Source organism: Ahaetulla prasina, chromosome 2, assembly GCF_028640845.1.
Source record: "Ahaetulla prasina isolate Xishuangbanna chromosome 2, ASM2864084v1, whole genome shotgun sequence".
Taxonomy (NCBI): domain Eukaryota; kingdom Metazoa; phylum Chordata; class Lepidosauria; order Squamata; family Colubridae; genus Ahaetulla; species Ahaetulla prasina.
The window spans coordinates 172,127,741-172,148,837 of NC_080540.1; the positions used below are offsets into that span (position 1 = coordinate 172,127,741).

Genomic DNA, 21,097 nt, shown 5'->3' on the forward strand with positions numbered 1-21,097 from the left:
GGCCATGACTCAGAAATTCAGGAGCACTGGGAGCTCTTGTCAGGGATTCTGAAATCAAAAAGGTAACCTGTAAGTTAAGAGGTAGGAGACACCCATAAATTCTGCAAGTTATACATTTATGGTGAAAAAGCAGAACAAGTATATGGATGGATGTAACTTGGAAGAATATTTAATAAGGATGAGAAAAAAAGATATAGATAGTTTAGCTGATAGAAAGTTAATGTGTGGCAGATATATTTTTTGAAATAAGCAGAAAACTTTGTATGTAAGCTTCTTTCTGTTAACTTTAATAAGTGGAACTAAGGGTTGGAGACATGAAATTAACCTCAGTGCAGCCGGAATGATATCCAGAAGTATCCTTCTTAATAATTTCATGGTGGGATAAGATCAAGAATTCATGAGTTATAGAAGGCATGTAGGTTGAATATACCAGTGAGTGACCATTACAAAAAACATTGTAATGTACTTTGATTTGGGTCGGTGATTTGTTTACATAGAGAAAATGAATGAGGAACAAACTACAAAATAAATCTACGAAGAAAGCGTACTTGCCTAGAGAGCTTGCAGATCCCACCAACAATTACAATTCGTGCTGATTTGAGCTGATGATCCAGAAATCCAGAGATTTAAAACCCATTCCCACTAAACTGCATGTCAGAAAGATGGCTGAGAGAGAAAGACTAGCCCAAGTTGACACAAGACTCTGGAACTGACAGTTTCCTAGTTTCTAGCCCTAGTCTTTCAAGGCAACCTACATAGAGTTCATTGCACTGATTTATACAGTAAATAATTTATAGAATCCAGCTGCAAAATTCAGCAATTTCAGATCAGATGGATAAAATCCATCTACATGGTCATGGAAACTGAATGAAGACTTGATGACTTGTGTAAAAAGGGTAAAACGGCAATAAAACCAAGAAATAAAATGAAGTTTACTGGGTTGTTTCAATAAGCTGCATTCCTCCACAAACTTCATCACAAACAAACAAAAAATAGAGTGAAACCAGAGTTGTATTGAAACAAACAAATAGAAACCTCAACCAAAGGTCGGGTCCCCCAGATAGGAATGTCTTCAGGGCACGGGTCCAAAAAGTCAAGAAGGCTACAGTCACCATTCAGTAAAGGCCGGTTCCTTTTCCATATATATCGTACGTAAGACACGTAAAAAAGGTTGGGGCTTCAATCACACAGTTGAAACCACCACATGTTCACTTCTGCCACCTCTCATACAGATTCCCTTGATCCAGAATCTGTCGGGGGTCTTAAAATGCCCTTCCCATCCACTATTAGTTGCGTCTGGATTCTTATGAAATTGAAAATTTGTATCAATTGTATCAATTGTTTTATCTTTGGCTGTCAACCGCCTTGAGTCCTTTGGGAGAAGGACGATATAGAAATTTAAACAATAAATAAATAAATAAATAAATAAATAAATAAATAAATAAATAAATAAATAAATAAATAAAATGGTCATTATTTCCGCCTCTTCGATCTGTGCCTCAGCACTCCCTGCTTCTTACTCCAAATTGACTTCAGATGGGGGAATAATTGCTTTGTTTGCCAGCTCTCCAGAGCTGCCAGTTTCTCAAGCTCTGACTATAAAACCCAGGCGGCTTCCTGGAGAAGTCGGATATTGTCCTCCAAGGAGCTGACAACAATGAAGGCATTAGTGCTCACCCTCCTCTTCCTCCTCACTGCACCCAGTGAAGCCAAAATATATTCCAGATGTGAACTGGCGTCAGTTCTGAAACAAAAAGGGCAGGATAGATATCTGGGCCAGTTGGACTACTGTAAGTTGACTCTCTCTTTCTCTCCATCTGAGCAAGATCCAGCTTTGCAAGAGGATGCAAAACGGGGCAGATCTTTCCAAGAATGAGTTCAACCAGCCCACCCAATGAATTAAACTTTGTTTTCAATGTTCTTAGAATGAGGAGATATGCTTTCTTCTCAACTCAAATGACTGGGGAGACCTCAGACGTCACCTGCACTAAAACCCTTATTTTTATGAGGCTGGTAGATCTCCGGTTTATTGCCTGATTGAGACAATTGTAGAACTGGGATATGGTTGCACCACCTTGGTCTCTGCATGGCCTTTTCACAATTATAGCTTGGCCAATATTTCATTTACCCTCTTAAGAATAATGGATTATCACTGCCAGGATAAGCATCCTCTCACAGGTTAGATCTTTCAAATTCCACCAAATCATTTAAATTCAGTATGCGATTGAAGGGGCCATCAAATTTCTACCTTTCTACATGTGCAGATTGCCAGAGGATGCACAATGAAAAAGTATCTCCTCCCTCGAAGGCTGGAACTAGGAACAGAAAAGAAAGGAGAGGTGACTTTATGCGCCATTAAGAACTCCAGGAATGTCTTTGAGGCAAGAATCAGATTTATTCCAAGTTTCTCTGAAGATTTCCAAAATGTTCTGGAGTTCTTGGGACCTTCCTTGTTGGAGGAAAAATGAAAAGATGGCTAAGCATTGTGTTATAAATGTTCTAATTAAAAAAATCAGGATAGATGTTTCATTTATAGGACTGGTCCTTTATAGCCCATTTCCCATTTGCTTTCTTCCAGGGATATGTATGGCTTATTATGCAAGCAAGTTCAACACCCAAGCTGTGGACGTGCATAGAAGTGGCTACTATGGGATTTTCCAGATTGCTAACAAACATTGGTGCACAGATGACAAGTTCCGTCCAACACATGGCTGTTATAAACCTTGCAGTGGTAAGTCACATCTGTCAAATCTTTAACAGACTTCAAAATTCTCTTGTTTTTATGCTCTACAATATAGTATCACACTCTTTGTGTGGTGTTTATTTTCGGACCTGATTTACTTACTACCAAGGCTCAGACCTACTTCATTAGAATAGCAAAAAAAATTGAAATGTTCCAAATATGTCAAATCAAAATTTTGTAGGGAAATTTTTGTCCTTCTTCTTCTCTTTTATTGCTCTCTATAGGAGATTGCTCTCCATGAGAATTAACATTGAATCACCGACACTGTTTCTCAAAATTGTTTTGAGTTCCTGCTCAAGACAACAATTAAATTATCTAGCCTTTGTGTTTCCTGGCCTCTTAGCCTTCTTCCATTTAGTGTCCTGCTACCCAACTTGTCACACCTACTCTAAATTGCTTCACACAAATATATCTCAATTTTTGCCCCCAGAACATCCACCACAAAATTATCTGTGATTAGAGTGCAGTACTGTACAATGTGTTGCTTGAAATAGATTCGGAAAAGGATTTGGTATGATAAAATGGGCACAGAATATTCAGAAACCAATAATGTTGGAAACATGGGAGAAAATCTGGGTTAGAAATGTTAAGTTTACACAAGCACAGAATTTAAGGGAAAATTTTTATAAGATGTTTTATAGATGGCACTTAGATCCCAAAAAATTATCATGTATGTATCCTAATTACATGTATGTATCCAAGCGAAATGTTGGAGATGTGATTGTGATGACGCTACATATTTTCATATTTGGTGGACTTGCAAGAAAATTAAGGTCTTTTGGATAAGAATTTGGTGGATTATTCAAAATGTACTGAAGAAGAAGATAAAGTTCCTGCCACAATTTTTCCTTTTGGGAATTATAACGGATTGTACAGGGATTGAGACTAAATTGATTCTGAATTTAATAACAGCAGCAAGACTGTTGATTGGACAATACTGGAAGAAAGAAGAGATACCTACAATAGAAGAATGGATACTGAAAGTTATTAATTTGGCTGAGATGGCTAAAATCTCAGCGTTTTTAAAAGACAATACGCAGGAAAGATATTTAATTGAATGGAAAAAATGGATTGATTATCTACAAAACAGATATCAGATTAAGAAATATCAGATTGCCTTTGAATAATTAGAAAGTTATTTTATGTAATGGGGAGGGGGTTGGGAGATGAAAAGCTTTGGATGTGGTTATTTGGATTGGAAGGGAAAATTTTATTCTATGTTTGGTTTATATATAACAATACCTTGTGATTGACCCGGGAAGCCGGGGGGGGAGGGGTTTTTTTGGGGGGGAGGGAGGGGGGAAAAAGGGGGAAAATGTTTTTGTTTTTTAAAACTCTTTCAATAAATTGCTTCACACAAATATATCTCAATTTTTGCCCCCAGAACATCCACCACAAAATTATCTGTGATTAGAGTGCAGTACTGCAGGCTGCTTCTGCTGACTGCCGGCAGTTCAAAGCTCATACGTGGTGAGGTCCCCCTGTCTCACTCACATTAACAATCTCACATTCTCCTCAGTGCTTTCTAAACATTTTTTTAATCCAACACTTTAACTGTTTTTATAAGCAACTCAAGGTTGGGTACATACCTATTATCTCTTCCTCCTCCTATTTTCCTTAAAACAACTTAAATCTTCTGAAGTGAGAGGATGTGACGGGCCCAACCAGTTTTTATTTCCAAGGTGAGACTAAAATTCACAGTCTCCTGGTTTGTAGCAGGGATCCCTAAACAATACTAGACTAAACTGGGTCTCCATATGCAATGCAAAGGGTTGTTTGCTTGGAGAGCTGCCCTGATACTCTCTTCACTGCCAATATCTTGTCAGAGGCACAAGTTAAATGCAGCAATTTCAGCTTCTGAATTCCACCCAGTTAAGGGACCTGATCCTGTATTTTCTGCCTTTGGTGGGACAAATCTAATTCTTGGACACAGGTGAGAGATTCTTCTCTCTCTCCTTTCCAAGAGTGCAATGAGACTGTTGGGAAGTCTGCATATCCAGCATATTCAGCTCTAGAGAGGAAACTGATTACTGGTCCAGAACATTTTTCAGAGTTGTTACTCTGCATGGTTAGAACATGAGACGAGGCAGTTAATGGTCTACACCAGCTGTACAAAAAGTAGATGATATCACTAAGGCCATGAATGTATTGCATAATGTGCATAAGTACATTACCCTCGCATCCTGGACATAAACTGTTTCAACTAATACCCTCAAAACGACGCTATAGAGCACTGCACACCAGAACAACTAGACACAAGAACAGTTTTTTCCCGAAGGCCATCACTCTGCTAAACAAATAATTCCATCAACACTGTCAAACTATTTATTGAATCTGCACTACTATTAATCTTCTCATAGTTCCCATCACCAATCTCTTTCCATTTATGACTGTATGACTATAACTTGTTGCTGGCAATCCTTATGATTTATATTGATATATTGACCATCAATTGTGTTGTAAATGTTGTACCTTGATGAACGTATCTTTTCTCTTATGTACACTGAGAGCATATGCACCAAGACAAATTCCTTGTGTGTCCAATCACACTTGGCCAATAAAAATTCTATTCTATTCTATTCTATTCTATTCTATTCTATTCTATTCTATTCTATTCTATTCTATTCTATTCTATTCAAGTAGTGTACTACACCTGGAGTTGAAAAATTCCAATTTGCCTCTTTTGGCAGCTTTCATAGATGATGACATCACAGATGATATTGCTTGTGCTAAGCGTATTTGGATAAGTCACCTACCGAGAACGACCTGGTGAGTCAATCTCTCATTAACATCTTCTACTTGTAACATTGGGTAGCAACTGAATTTGTAGTTATAAAAGTTAATAGTCTTTCTTTAGACTATTGTACAACTTTTAGCATTAATGGTAAAATATGCTTTCTGAATATGACAAGCTGCATTTTTATTGCAATACTTGCATTCTGGTTGCTTTAAAATATGGCTTTGTCTCTTGAACTCGGGTTTAATGGTAGACAAAGACACGAGACTAAGATTGGTGGGGAGGGGCTGTTGATGCTGATTATAGCTGTATTATTCCTTCCCAGGGATTTCACATATATTATGCACTTACGTGCTTTAAAATCTGTAGCTATAACAATTATTTAAACCTGAGCAAAAGGAGATTCATTTAATCAACGAAGAAAATTATAAGTCAATGAAGCAGAAAGATGAATGAATGATAGTTGCTACTAGCTAACTTGGAAAATTCCTCAATCTCTCCTATTAGACTGAAATCTTCAAAGAAACCACCATACATCATGGTCTACAAAGACATGCATTATGCTTATTTTTATTCTTATTCCTTTTTTGAAGGTGGCCCTGGACCAATAACTGCAGAGGACCAAATATGTCAAAATGGAGCAGAGGCTGCAAGGGCTGAGATTGATGCTCCTGCATAGCTCTTCCTCCTCCTGTGATGAAAATGATATTATTTCCTATATAAAGACATTGAGAAATTTGATTCCATGCTTGTCCTCCACAGGCTGGGAAGAATGAGTTTCTTTGCATACCACTGAAGACGTTTAAAAGATTTCTGGGTGGAAGAGAGAGAAAGACTTTGCTTTTTAAAATCATCAAAAATTGCTTCAATAAAATGAATTTTGTGCATTATGCCCTTCTCTGTTTCATGCTTTATTTACTTTCATCCGTCATTATTCCAACATTCAGTAATTGTACAGGCTACAATCATTCTTGTTTCCTGTTGCAGTTAAGAAGAAAGGCCCATGTAGACAGTGTTTGTTATGTATTAACAGTTGTGCCTTTAAATATTTGAGCGGGAAATCAGCACGTTGCTGATTGGACGAAGCCTCCAGCAGAACTGTATAAAAGGAGAGGTTTTTCCCCAGCCTGTTGCTGGGTTCACCCTATATTAAAGAGCTGTTGTCACTACCCTGGTCTCCAGCCTCCTTACTTCCGAACTTAACATTGGCGGCGAAGGTGGGATCTCGAGGCTAAGGAGAACCAGAACCGAGCTGAAGCACGCTAGTTCCGAACCCAGCAAACTCAGGGCAGAAAGCGGAAATGGCAACACGCCACCCGCACCGTACAACCCGGCAAGGAGAAATGGGGAACATATATGACCCGTTTGAAAGCTTTCTAGAAGCCAACGAACTACAGGGATCCCTGATAACCCATAAGCGGGCTTACTTCCTAAGCCATTGCGGGCCGGAGGTAATCGAGATTGCGGAACCCCTGGCAGAGCCAACGCCGATACAATCGGTATCGTGGCCGACTCTGCAGACTTTGATGAAGAACCATTTCGCACCGACGCCGTCCAAATACGTGCAGCGGTTTGAATTGAGAACGAGACAGATGGAGGGCGAGTCCATCGGTGACTACATGGCGCTGAAGGCGTCCAAGGACTGCGGATACCGAGACTTAGGCAGTGCTACTCGAGCAACTCATCCGAGGTCAAGGACATCCGCCTCGGCGGCGACTGCTAGCCAGGAGCAACCTGACACTAGCCACCGCTCTGGGCGAGGCCAGAGCACACGAAATGTCTACTAAAGCAGCAGAGACTCTGCAAAAGCCTCTTCAATCCAAGGCGGCGAAGCCAGCGCCAGTACACCAGGAGGAGATTCAGTCCGAATCCGAAGGTGAGGCGAGGATGAGGAAGGGTCTGCCGGACCGAGAAACGCGACACTGAGGACCGTGGCGAATGCGGAAGCTGCGGAGGGCAGCATCAGCGCCAACGCTGCAGGTTTAAAGACGCAACATGCCGGTGTGGGAAGAAAGGACACTTAGCTCAGGTTTGCAGGCGGCCCAACCTTCCGCCGAAAATTCAAATCGGCCAATCAAAGCGGAACCGGAAAGGCGCCCGCGATTGGTTCAAACAAGAAAGGCGAAGTCTAACCAAACGACTGTCATTATAGGCGCGCCTCAACCAAAGTGGAAAGAAGATTTTCACAAAGCCCAAGATCGAGGGAGTACGGTGCAGGCTTGAAGTGGACACGGGATCAGCGATCACCATCATGTCCTGGGACACCCTGGCGAAGTCGCTGCCGTCCGTCGCGAAGCGCCATCTGCAAGCACAGCGGCTACGAGTGCACGACTACCAGGGGAATCGCATCCCTGTTCCAGGGACCACCTCCGTCCGAGTCGAGTCAGGCCCTCACAAAAAGACCCTGCCCATCACGATCGTCGAAGGAACTCTGCCCAGTCTGTTGGGACTAGACTGGTTTCGTGCCCTGGGCATGGGAGTGACTGGCATCTACAGAAGTGACTGCAATTTGAAAGACATTCTCTTTAACGAGTTCGAAGATGTCTTCAAGGACTGCCTGGGCAAGTACAAGGGGACCCCTATTTCCTTCAACTTAGACCCCCAGGTAGCCCCCATTAGGCTTAAGGCGAGGAGAGTCCCTTTTGCCCTAAAACCAAAAATTGATAAGGAGCTGGACAAGCTCATAAATCAGGGGGTTTTGGTGCCAGTCGATCACGCAAAGTGGGAGTCGCCAATCGTCACCCCATCAAATCGGACGGGTCAATTAGAATTTGCGCTGACTACAAGGCGGCTTAACAAAGCCTTACAGAAAAGCGTGCCGGTTCCGTGGTGCAACATTTATTGCACTCCTTGGGGCAAGGCAAGTCTTTGCAAAGTTAGACTTGGCCCAAGCCTACCAACAACTGCCAGTAGGCGCCCGCAGCGAAGCCCAAGCGATTGTGGCGCACAGGGGCATTCAAGTGCACCGATTGCAATTTGGGGTTAGTGTGGCACCAGGGCTGTTCCAAAACCTGATGGAACGACTACTGCAAGGGCTCCCAGGGTAGTTCCTACTTGATGATGTCCTAATTTCAGGGAAAACATGGAGGAATTGGGGAGCGGTTAAGAAAGGTCTTGAGCATTTTCCGGACAGCGGATTAAAAGTCAAGACAAATAAATGTCAGATAGGGTCGAATCGTCGATTTCTTGGGCTACCGGATAGACAAGAAAGGAATTCACCCTACTGAGAGCAAAGTTAAGGCAATTAGGAAGGCTCCAGCGCCCAAAAACAAAGCAGAGCTGCAGGCATTCCTGGGATTGGTTAATTTTCTGCGGTCTTTTAAAGAACAAAGCAACCGTTCTTGGAACCGCTGCATAGGCTCTTAGGGAAAAATACTGTTTGGTCTTGGGGAAAGTCGGAAAATAGGGCTTTTGAAGCAGTAAAGAACCTGCTCTCAAGTGATAGCCTGCTCATCCAATATCACGACTCACTACCCCTAGTGCTGGTTTGCGATCGTCCCTTATGGGGTGGGGCTGTACTCAGCCATAGACTTCCAAACGGCACAGAAGCCCCTATAGCGTTCTACTCTAGAACGATGTCCTCCCCAGAGAGGAACTACAGCCAATTAGACAAAGAAGCATTAGCCATTGTATCAGGGTCAAAAATTCCATGAGTATGTCTTTGGGCGGAATTTTGAAATCGTGACTGACCACAGACCGTTACTGGGATACTGGCTGGCGACCGCCCAACGCCTGTGGCACTTTCGCCACGCTTGACCCGATGGACTATATTTTTAGCCGCTTACTCGTACAAGCTGCAGCATCGACCAGGAAAGGAAGTGGGGCATGCAGACGCATTGAGCCGATGCCCACTGCCAGGGGCGACCGAAGACCCCACTCCGGGGACACCCATCCTCCTTATTGACTCGTTGGACTCTGGCCCAGTCACATCAAAGGAAGTGGCTCGGGCATCATACCGGGACATTGTGTTAAGGACTGTACTCGGTTGGGTACAGAGAGGGTGGCCGCTGCCGGGCACGGTTCAAAGAATTTGTTAAAGCGTGATGAGCTCTCGGCTCAAGGGGTGCCTGTTATGGGGTGATCGTGTAATAATTCCTGTTAAGTTAAGGGAAAGGTATTGGACCTCCTCCACGAGGTCACCCAGGCATCGTAAGGATGAAGGGTTAGCTAGAAGCTATGTATGGTGGCCACTCATGGGCAGAGATTGCTGAGAGGGTAGGAAATGCCAAGCTTGCCAAGAGTCAGACCTCTACCCCAACAGCCCCAGTCAGAGAATGGGAAAAGCCCCAAGGGCCTTGGTCAAGAATCCACATTGACTTTGCTGGCCCTTTCACGGCCAAACGTTCCTAGTGGTGGTGGATGCATTTTCCAAATGGTTAGAGATCATACTTATGAAGTCCACCACAGCGAAGCAGTAATCGCAACCCTCGCCACCTATTCGCAACTCACGGGTTGCGGACACTCTGGTGTCCGACAATGAGCCCAATTCACGGCAGCCCAGTTTGAAGAGTACCTGGCAGAGGAAGGCATCCGACATGCCCTCTCTGCACCTTTCCACCCTGCGTCGAATGGCCTTGCAGGCGTTCCGTCCGGGCGCTAAGGAGGCATTGTCCAGGCTCAAGCCAGGTGACTGGCAAACAAAATAGACTTTCCTAGCCGTCCAGCACAGAACCCCAAGCACAGCCACGGGAAAAGCCCAGCCGAATTGCTAATGGGACGAAAACTCCGGTGCCCACTTGACCGTTTGAACCCCATTACACACCGAGGGTTACAAGGGGAGCTAGAAAAACAAGGAAATGAGCATAGGCGACGGGTGTGGGCCGAAACTATGGGGACGGCCCTAGTTGGTCGCGGACAAGTAACAAAGTAACAGGGCCAAAATCGTGCGTGGTAGAGCTACCAGACAACCGAGTGTGGCGGCGCCACATAGATCAGTTAAGGAAACGAATAACTGACCAAACCAAACCAACAGAGACAGGTAATGACCAATACCACTTTGAATCCACAGCTGACAATGACCGGGAGGCGCAAGACTTAGCTGAGGTCCCAGAGTTCCAGCGACGCCATCAGGTCCCGAGGAAACAGCAGGAAAATTCAAAATTAATCCAAGGCGGATGGCCAAGAAAAGAGTCGGCCAATAATCCAGAGCCCGATGGCCCAGAGAAGAGCTGGGAGGAGAAACAGCCCTCCGACCAGCTCAAAACACCACCAGAACTGAACCGCGAGGTCAGAAAGAACTAGGAGGCAGCCCAGGTTATTTGCGTGACTCGTCGAAAAATAACATGTAAATAAATATGTAAATAAGACCAAGTGTTTTCTGGGAGGAGGAGTGTTATGTATTAACAGTTGTGCCTTTAAATATTTGAGCGGAAATCAGCACGTTGCTGATTGGAAACCTCAACAGAACTGTATAAAAGGAGAGGTTTTAGCCCCAGCCTGCTGCTGGGTTCACCCTATATTAAAGAGCTGTGTCACTACCCTGGTCTCCAGCCTCGTTACTTCCCGAACATAACAGTGTTGGTTTTTGGTTATTACTTTGTTTGCTTCTAGGTGTTCACTGATTCATTGCTTGATTATCTTTTTCCAGAAATTTCCCTACTATTGAGGTCAGGCTGATAGGTCTGTAGTTTTCTTAATCTTTTTTTCCTCCTTTTTTGAAGATGGGAACTGTTTCTCTATTTCGATACATCTCCACAACATGGACACCTACCAGACATCTGGATACATCCCCACAACATCCCCACCTACCAGACATCTGGAAACTGGCCTTAGTCAAAAAACAAGTCCCACCCACAAAAATTGACACCAGACACCAGACCCAGGATAACACCCAATGCCACTACAGATCATCCTCACCAGATTCAAACCCAAACCCATCCCACAGACGAAACACAACCACCATCCAGAAGCCAGACCATGCTGACACCACTGGCTGCTGCACCCCCCTCCGATCCCCACGCAAAGCAAGCTGACACACGCCAGGAAAACATGACAGGACATGGACTCGGAGCCAGGCCAGGGCCCGGGATGCTACATCACAGCCATCTGCTCAAGACATCACATCAGAGAACTCCAGAGGCCACAACACCAAAGCTCAGGAACAAAAGACTAGGACCACACTCACACAGGATGCTGCGAGGCAGCTGACCAATCTGCAAACACCCACTCCATCTACCAATCAAGATGCAACCACACAGCCAATCAACCCGCTCACAGCAACATTCCCCACCTCGACCAATCTGCAAACACCCACTCCATCTACCAATCAAGATGCAACCACACAGCCAATCAACCCACTCACAGCAACACTCCCCACCTCCCCACCAGTATTTATAGAGAGACGGCAGCTCTGACCACGCTTTGCTCACAGAAGCACGAAGCCGAAAGCACCAGCCTGAAGATGATGAGTGAGACCTCATCAAAACGTCGCCAAGATACTCTCAACCTTACATGGGAAAAAACCCGAATATGCCAAGACCTACATAAGTGTGTGTGTGTGTGTGTGTGTGTGTGTGTGTGTTTTCTGAGGCTTTAGTGGGTGTTTGTATGTAGGGTCTTTGGTTATTTGTGTTTTCTCCTGCATAAAATTGGAAGTGTCCTGGCGACATTTCAACAAAGTCTCATTCGTCATCTTCAGGCTGGTGTTTTCAGCTTCGTGCTTCTAGGAGCAATGTGTGATTGCAGCTGTTTCTTCCTTTTAACTGCTAGTGGGGGTTTGAACTGATTGGGTGGGAGCTTGGCTGTGTTCTGATTGGGTGGAGGTCACCCAATCTGCGATCACACATTGTTCCTAGAAGCACGAAGCTGAAAACACTAGCCTGAAGATGACAAATGAGACTTCGTCGAAACATCACCAAGACACTTCCAAATTTACGTGGGAGAAAACACGAATAACCAAAGACATATATATATATAGATATATGTACATATATATATGTACATACATATATATACATACACACACACACACACACACACTGAAACCAGAGTATAATATAACATGCCTGATGTTCACTTCTAGAATACATGTAGATTCTGAGTAATTTTCCAGAGCAGCCTATATAGAGTCCACTACACTGACCCATGCTGTGAATAATTTACAGAATCCAGTTGTAGATTTCCGATCAGATGCATAGAATCCATCTATATGGTCACAGAGACTGGATGAAGACTTGATGACTTGTGTAAGAAAAGTAAAACAGTAACCACCATCAAAAGAAATTATTAATAGATTGTTGTTGTTAGTTGCGAAGTCGTGTCCGACCCATCGCGACCCCATGGACAACTTTCCTCCAGGCCTTCCTGTCCTCTACCATCTTCTGGAGTCCATTTAAACTTATGCCTACCGCTTCAGTGACTCCATCGAGCCACCTTATTCTCTGTCGTCCCCTTCTTCTTTTGCCCCAATCTTTCCCAGCATTAGGCTCTTCTCCAGTGAGTCCTTCTTTCTCATTAGGTGGCCAAAATATTTCAGTTTCATCTTCAGGATCTGACCTTCTAAAGATACATACATATATAAAGATATATATAAAGATATATAAAGATATAAAGATAGATACATACATAGAATACAGTAAGCAATGACAATTGATCTTGACAAAATATTGAGAATGGTCACAAGGAAAGTATTTTGTTTTACCAAATGTTGCCATCTATTGTTATGTCTCATTCTTTCATTCTGTGGTCTCATTTGCTGAGAGAAACTGAAAAACTTGAGAAAGCAGAATAGTTTAGGCCTCTTTAACACGCAATTGGAATTCTACATCAAATATGTCACATGTGGCTTGTCAAATATGGATCAGAAGCAGGCTGAAACTTCCTGCTCAACCTCAAAGGCTCACCCTTGATTACATCGTGCTATTTGCAGGAGGTGGGAAGGGGGGTGATGGGAGCAAGCCATGATGGTCCTGAATCTGAGTAGCCCAAATATGCTTATCTTCCATAACTAAGTCCCAGAGACCTTCCTGCTAACCAATCTCCCACCAGTGTTCCTTCACAACGTGAGGTGATTATTTTTATTCAATTAATTCAATTAATTTTAATCTACTTTCAGTGAAATCATCTCAAAACAGTTTACAATATGAAAATGATTAAAAGAAAAGAAAATGTGCACATTCACACCCAATAATTCATATATTAAACATTCATTAATGGTTGAAAAGAAAGGAAGATAAAAGGGGCAAATCAATCATCTGTAAATTCCCCACAAGGAAATAAGGCTAGGTGAAGAGAGAAACTGAAGAGACCCATTGGAACTGCCTTGAGGAAAGTTAGCAATAGCTAACTTGGAAAATTCCTCAGTCTCTCCTATTAGACTGAAATCTTCAAAGAAACCACCATATGTTGTGATCTACAAAGACATGCATTATGCTTATTTTTATTCTTCTTCCTTTTTTGAAGGTGGCCCTGGACAGACAACTGCAGAGGACCAAATATGTCAAAATGGAGCAGAAGCTGGAAGCTCTGAGATTGATGCTCCTGCATTTCTCTTCTTCCTCCTGTGATGAAAATGATATTATTCCTTATATAAACACATTGAACCATGTCATTCTATGTTTGTCTTCCACAGGTTGAGAAGAATGAGTTTCTTTGCATACCACTGATAATTTTTAAAAGATTTCTAGGTGGAAGAGAGGGAAAGACTTTGCTTTTTAAAATCTTCAAAAATTGCTTCAATAAAACGAGTATTGTGCATTAAGCCCCTCTCTATATAATGCTTTATTTCCTTTCATTTTTCATTATTCCCTCATAATTGAACAGACTACCAATGTTTCTTATGGCAGAGCAGATCTTTGCAACCAAATATGTCATTCATTCAAAGCTTGGCATAGAATAGAGTAGAACAGAACAGAACAGAACAGAACAGAACAGAACAGAAGAATTGGAAGGGACCTTGGAGGTCTTCTAGTCCAACCCCTTGCTTAAGCAGGATATCCTACATCACTTCAGACAAATGGTTATCCAATCTTTTCTTAAAACCTTCCAGTGTTGGAGCATTTACAACTTCTGGAGGCAAGTTGTTCCACCAATTAGTTGTTCTAACTGTCAGGAAATTTCTCCATAGTTCTAAGTTGCTTCTCTCCTTGATTAGTTTCCACCCATTGCTTCTTGTTCTACCCTCAAGTGCTTTGGAGAACAGCTTGACTCCCTTTTCTTTGTGGCAACCCCTGAGATAGTGGAACACTGCTATCATGTCTCCCCTAGTCCTTCTTTTCATCAGACTGAACATACCCAGTTCCAGCAGCCATTCTTTATCTCTTTTGATGAATTTCTTCATACAATATTAGTAAACTAACTTGAAATTCTTCTATGAAAACTCTAGGCTGGCATCCAAGACCAGATACTGTAAATTCCACAGTCAACCTCCAGTTATGTTAAAGCTTGACTTTTGGTCCTTTTTTTATTTGTTTATTTTGTCACAACAGTATACACAAACATCAACATAAAACAACAACACATCATATAAACATATATATAAGCAAAAGTATGCAACAACTATATTAATTTGATATAATGAAAGGGAACAATAGGACAGGAATGGTAGGCACTTTTGTGGCCTCCAAGGTCCCTTCCAACTCTGTTGTTATTATATTATATTATATTATATTATATTATATTATATTATATTATATTATATTATATTATATTATATTATATTATATTATATTATATTATATTATATTATATTATATTATATTATATTATATTATATTATATTATATTATTACATTACATTACATTACATTACATTACATTACATTACATTACATTACATTACATTACATTATATATATTAAGTAGATGGATGGATATACCTTGGAAGAATATTTATTAAGGACGAGAAAAAAGATAGTTTAGCTAATAGAAAGTTATAATGTGTGGCAGGTATTCTGCTGAGAGAATCATATATTTCTTGAAATAAGCAGAAAGCTTTGTATGTAAGCCTGTTTCTGTTAACTTTAATAGGTGGAACTGAGGGTTGGAGACCTGAAATTAATCTCAGTGCAGCCGGAATGATATCCTGAAGTATCTTTCTTAATAATTTCATGGTGGGATAAGATTAAGAATTCATGAGCGATAGAAGGCATGTAAGTTGAATATACCAGTGAGTGACCATTACAAAGTACATTTTAATGTACTTTGATTTGGGTCGGTGATTTGTTCACATAGAGACAATGAATAAGGAACAAACTACAAAATAAATCTACGAAGAAAGCGTACTTGCCTAGAGAACTTGCAGATACCACCAACAATTACAATTCATGCTGATTTTTTTTTTTGTCAAAACATTATATACAAGCACATATATTGAAAGGAAAAAATAGGACAGGAATGGTAGGCACTTTTGTGTGCTTATGCACACCCCTTATAGTCCTCTTAGGAATGGGGTGAGGTTAATGGTAGACCGTTTTTGGTTAAAGTTTTTGGGAGTTTGAGAAGAGACCACAGAGTCAGGTAGTGTATTCCAAGCATTAGCAACGCTGTTACAAAAGTCATATTTTCTGCAATCAAGATTGAAGCGGTTAACATTAAGTTTGAATCTATTGTTTGCTCTTGTATTATTGCTAATGAAGCTGAAGTAGTCTTTAACAGGAAGGACATTGCAATAGATGATACTCTGTGTTAAACACAGGTCTTGTCGGAGTCGGCGGAGTTCTAAATTTTCTAATCCCAGGATTTCAAGTCTGGTGGTATAAGGTATTCTGTTGTTTTCAGAGGAGCGGAGAACTCTTCTTGTAAAATATTTCTGGACGTGTTCAATTGTATTAATGTCAGAGATGTGGTATGTGTTCCAGACAGGTGAGCTGTATTTAAGAATAGGTCTAGCAAATGTTTTGTATGTTCTGGTTAGCAGTGTAGAGTTTTTGGAAAAGAAGCTACATAAAATTAGATTTACAACTCTTAGAGCCTTTTTTGCTATGTAGTTGTAGTGGGCTTTGGCACTTAGATCATTTGATATGAAAATTTGTAGTTGCCAAGTTTAGACCAATCGGATACAAAGTCAAGGTCTTTTTGAAGGGTAGTAGTATTGTTGGTGGTGTTAAATAGTTTGACATCGTCAGCAAAGAGAACACAATAACTTGAGATATGGTCACAGAGATCATTTATGTATAGTATGAAGTATAGTATGTATAGTATGAAGAGTGTTGGTCAAGAACACTGCCTTGAGGAACGCCACTTTTGACAGGGACAGGATTTGATAGAGCATTGACAATTTTGACCACTTGTTGTCTGTTTGACAGGAAAACAGTTATCCAATTGTGAAGAGGTCCTGAAATGCCGTAGGATTTTAATTTTAGGAGAAGTTTATTGTGTACTACTGAGTCAAAAGCTTTGCAGAAGTCTTATGTAGATTGCATCTATTGCTTTGCCTTATTATTATTGCTTTGAGCTGATGATCCGGAAATCCAGAGATTTAAAACCCATTCCCACTTAACTGCATGTCAGAAAGATGGCTGAGAGAGAAAGACTAACCCAAGTTGACACAAGACTCTGGGACTGACAGTGTTCTTTCAAGGCAACCTATGTAGTGTTCACTGCACTGATTTATACCGTGAATATATTATAGAATCCAGTTGCAAAATTCAGCAATTTCAGATCAGATGGATAAAATCCATCTACATGGTCATGGAAACTGAATGACGACTTGATGACTTGTGTAAAAAGGGTAAAACGGCAATAAAACCAAGAAATAAAATGAAGTTTACTGGGTTGTTTCAATAAGCTGCATTCCTCCACAAACTTCATCACAAACAAACAAAAAATAGAGTGAAACCAGAGTTGTATTGAAACAAACAAATAGAAACCTCAACCAAATGTCGGGTCCCCCAGATAGGAATGTCTTTAGGGCACGGGTCCAAAATGTCAAGAAGGCTACAGTCACCATTGAGTAAAAGGGCGGTTCCTTTTCCATATATATTGTACGCAAGACACGTAAAAAAGGTTGGGGCTTCAATCACACAGTTGAAACCGCCACAGGTTCACTTCTGCCACCTCTCATACAGATTCCCTTGATCCAGAATCTGTCTGGGGTCTTAAAATGCCCTTCCCATCCACTATTAGTTGCGTTTGGCTTCTTATGAAATTGAAAATGGTCATTATTTCCGCCTCTTTGATCTGTGCCTCAGCACTCCCTGCTTCTTACTCCAAATTGACTTCAGATAAGGGAATAATTGCTTTGTTTGCCAGCTCTCCAGAGCTGCCAGTTTCTCAAGCTCTGACTATAAAACCCAGGCGGCTTCCTGGAGAAGTCGGATATCGTCCTCCAAGGAGCTGACAACAATGAAGGCATTAGTGCTCACCCTCCTCTTCCTCCTCACTGCACCCAGTGAAGCCAAAATATATTCCAGATGTGAACTGGCCTCAGTTCTGAATCAAAATTGGGAGGATAGATATCCGGGCGACTTGGACTACTGTAAGTTGACTCTCTTTCTCTCCATCTGAGCAAGATCCAGCTTTGCAAGAGGATGCAAAATGGGGCAGATCTTTCCAAGAATGAGTTCAACCAGCCCACCCAATGAATTAAACTTTGTTTTCAATGTTCTTAGAATGAGGAGATATGCTTTCTTCTCAACTCAAATGACTGGGGAGACCTCAGACGTCACCTGCACTAAAACCCTTATTTTTATGAGGCTGGTAGATCTCCGGTTTATTGCTTGATTGAGACAATGGCAGAACTGGGATTGTACCACCTTGGTCTCTGCATGGCCTTTTCGCAATTATAGCTTGGCCAATATTTCATTTAAGATTAATGGATTATCACTGCCAGGATAAGCATCCTCTCACAGGTTAGATCTTTCAAAGTCCACCAAATCATTTAAATTCAGTATGCGATTGAAGGGGCCATCAAATTTCTACCTTTCTACATTTGCACAATGGATGCACAATGAAAAAGTACCTCCTCCCTCAAAGGCTGGAACTAGGAACAGAAAAGAAAGGAGAGGTGGCTTTATGCGCCATTAAGAACTCCAGGAATGTTTTTGAGGCAAGAATCAGATTTATTCCAAGGTTCTCTGAAGATTTCCAAAATGTTCTGGAGTTCTTGGGACCATCCTTGTTGGAGGAAAAATGAAAAGATGGCTAAGCACTGTGTTATAAATGTTCTAATTAAAAAAATCAGGATAGATGTTTTATTTATAGGACTGGTCCTTTATAGCCCATTTCTCATTTGCTTTCTTCCAGGGATATGTATGGCTTATTATGCAAGCAAGTACAACACCCAAGCTGTGGACGTGCATAGAAGTGGCTACTATGGGATTTTCCAGATTGCTAACAAACATTGGTGCACAGATGACAATTTCCGTCCAACACGTGGCTGTAATAAACCTTGCAGTGGTAAGTCACATCTGTCAAATCTTTAACAGACTTCAAAATTCTCTTGTTTTTATGCTCTACAATATAGTAGCACACTCTTTGTGTGGTGTTTATTTTCGGACCTGATTTACTTACTACCAAGGCTCAGACCTACTTCATCAGAATAGCAAAAAAATTGAAATGTTCCAAATATGTCAAACCAAAATTTTGTAGGGAGATTTTTGTTCTTCTTCTTCTCTTTTATTGCTCTCTATAGGAGATTGCTCTCCATGAGAATTAACATTGAATCACCGACACTGTTTCTCAAAATTGTTTTGAGTTCCTGCTCAAGTCAACTAAATTATCTAGCCTTTGTGTTTTCTGGCCTCTTAGCCTTCTTCCATTTAGTGTCCTACTACCCAACTGGTCACACCTACTCTAAATTGCTTCACACAAATATATCTCAATTTTTGCCCCCAGAACATCCACCACAAAATTATCTGTGATTAGAGTGCAGTACTGCAGGCTGCTTCTGCTGACTGCCGGCAGTTCAAAGCTCATACGTGGTGAGGTCCCCCTGTCTCACTCACATTAACAATCTCACATTCTCCTCAGTGCTTTCTAAACATTTTTTTAATCCAACACTTTAACTGTTTTTATAAACAACTCAAGGTTGGGTACATACCTATTATCTCTTCCTCCTCCTATTTTCCTTAAAACAACTTAAATCTTCTGAAGTGAGAGGATGTGACGGGCCCAAAGTTACACAACCAGTTTTTATTTCCAAGGTGAGACTAGAATTCACAGTCTCCTGGTTTGTAGCAGGGATCCCTAAACAATACTAGACTAAACTGGGTCTCCATATGCAATGCAAAGGGTTGTTTGCTTGGAGAGCTGCCCTGATCCTCTCTTCACTGCCAATATCTTGTCAGAGGCACAAGTTAAATGCAGCAATTTCAGCTTCTGAACTCCACCCAATTAAGGGACCTGATCCTGTATTTTCTGCCCTTGGTGGGACAAATCTAATTCTTGGACACAGGTGAGAGATTCTTCTCTCTCTCCTTTCCAAGAGTGCAATGAGACTGTTGGGAAGTCTGCAGATCCAGCATATTCAGCTCTAGAGAGGAAACTGATTACTGGTCCAGAACATTTTTCAGAGTTGTTACTCTGCATGGTTAGAACATGAGACGAGGCAGTTAATGGTCTACACCAGCTATACAAAAAGTAGATGACATCTCTAAGGCCATGAATGTATTGCATAATGTACATAAGTAGTGTACTACACCTGGAGTTGAAACATCCAATTTGCCTCTTTTGGCAGCTTTCATAGATGATGACATCACAGATGATATTGCTTGTGCTAAGCGTATTTGGATGGATCACCTACCGAGCACGAAGTGGTGAGTCAATCTCTCATTAACATCTTCTACTTGTAACGTTGGGTAGCAACTGAATTTGTAGTTATAAAAGTTAATAGTCTTTCTTTAGACTATTGTACAACTTTTAGCATTAATGGTAAAATATGCTTTCTGAATATGACAAGCTGCATTTTTATTGCAATACTTGCATTCTGGTTGCTTTAAAATATGGCTTTGTCTCTTGAACTCGGGTTTAATGGTAGACAAAGATACGAGACTAAGATTGGTGGGGAGGGGCTGTTGATGCTGATTATAGCTGTATTATTCCTTCCCAGGGGTTTCACATACATTATGCACTTGCGTGCTTTAAAATCTGCAGCTATAACAATTATTTAAAGCAAAAGGAGATTCATTTAATCAACGAAGAAAATTATAAGTCAGTGAAGCAGAAAGATGAATGAATGATAGTTGCTACTAGCTAACTTGGAAAATTTCTGAATCTCTCCTATTAGACTGAAATCTTCAAAGAAACCACCATACATCGTGGTCTACAAAGACATGCATTATGTTTATTTTTATTCTTATTCCTTTTTTGAAGGTGGCCCTGGACCAATAACTGCATAGGACCAAATATGTCAAAATGGAGCAGAGGCTGCAAGGGCTGAGATTGGGAAGAATGAATGGGTGGGAGAGAGGGAAAGACTTTGCTTTTTAAAATCTTCAAAAATTGTTTCAATAAAATGAATATTGTGCACTAAGCCCTTCTCTCTATAACACTTTATTTCCTTTCAGTGGGGTTTTGTCTCTACCCCTCAGTGTGACTGTGGTGCTCCTTGACAAAGTCTCCATCACATTGTGTCCGAATCTCCATCAAGAGTTTATAGTGGCCCAATGTCTGATTTTTTCCATGTAGACAACCCTGTCCCTGAATGGGTGGGTGGACTTGACGTTTCAACAACTATAAGT

General features: G+C 41.3%; 2 protein-coding genes across 3 annotated transcripts; both read left to right on the forward strand.

Moving 5' to 3' along the window:
* The first annotated feature begins 1,657 nt into the window (after window positions 1-1,657).
* Window positions 1,658-6,170, forward strand: LOC131192262 (lysozyme C-2-like). Its single transcript, XM_058171259.1, has 4 exons — window positions 1,658-1,790; window positions 2,579-2,731; window positions 5,434-5,512; window positions 6,074-6,170. The coding sequence occupies exons 1-4, from the start codon at window positions 1,658-1,660 to the stop codon at window positions 6,138-6,140; spliced, it is 432 nt and encodes a 143-aa protein (XP_058027242.1). The 3' UTR covers window positions 6,141-6,170.
* An 11,545-nt stretch (window positions 6,171-17,715) lies between these two features.
* On the forward strand, window positions 17,716-20,850 carry LOC131190882 (lysozyme C-1-like). 2 transcript variants are annotated; one of them, XM_058168368.1, is made up of 4 exons: window positions 17,716-17,895; window positions 18,663-18,815; window positions 20,095-20,173; window positions 20,644-20,850. In XM_058168368.1, coding segments are annotated over exons 1-4 (366 nt in total). In that variant the 5' UTR covers window positions 17,716-17,762; the 3' UTR covers window positions 20,645-20,850. The 2 variants fall into 2 exon arrangements, with proteins under 2 accessions (XP_058024351.1, XP_058024350.1); XM_058168367.1 differs by having other exon boundaries at window positions 20,730-20,806.
* Window positions 20,851-21,097: the final 247 nt, after the last annotated feature.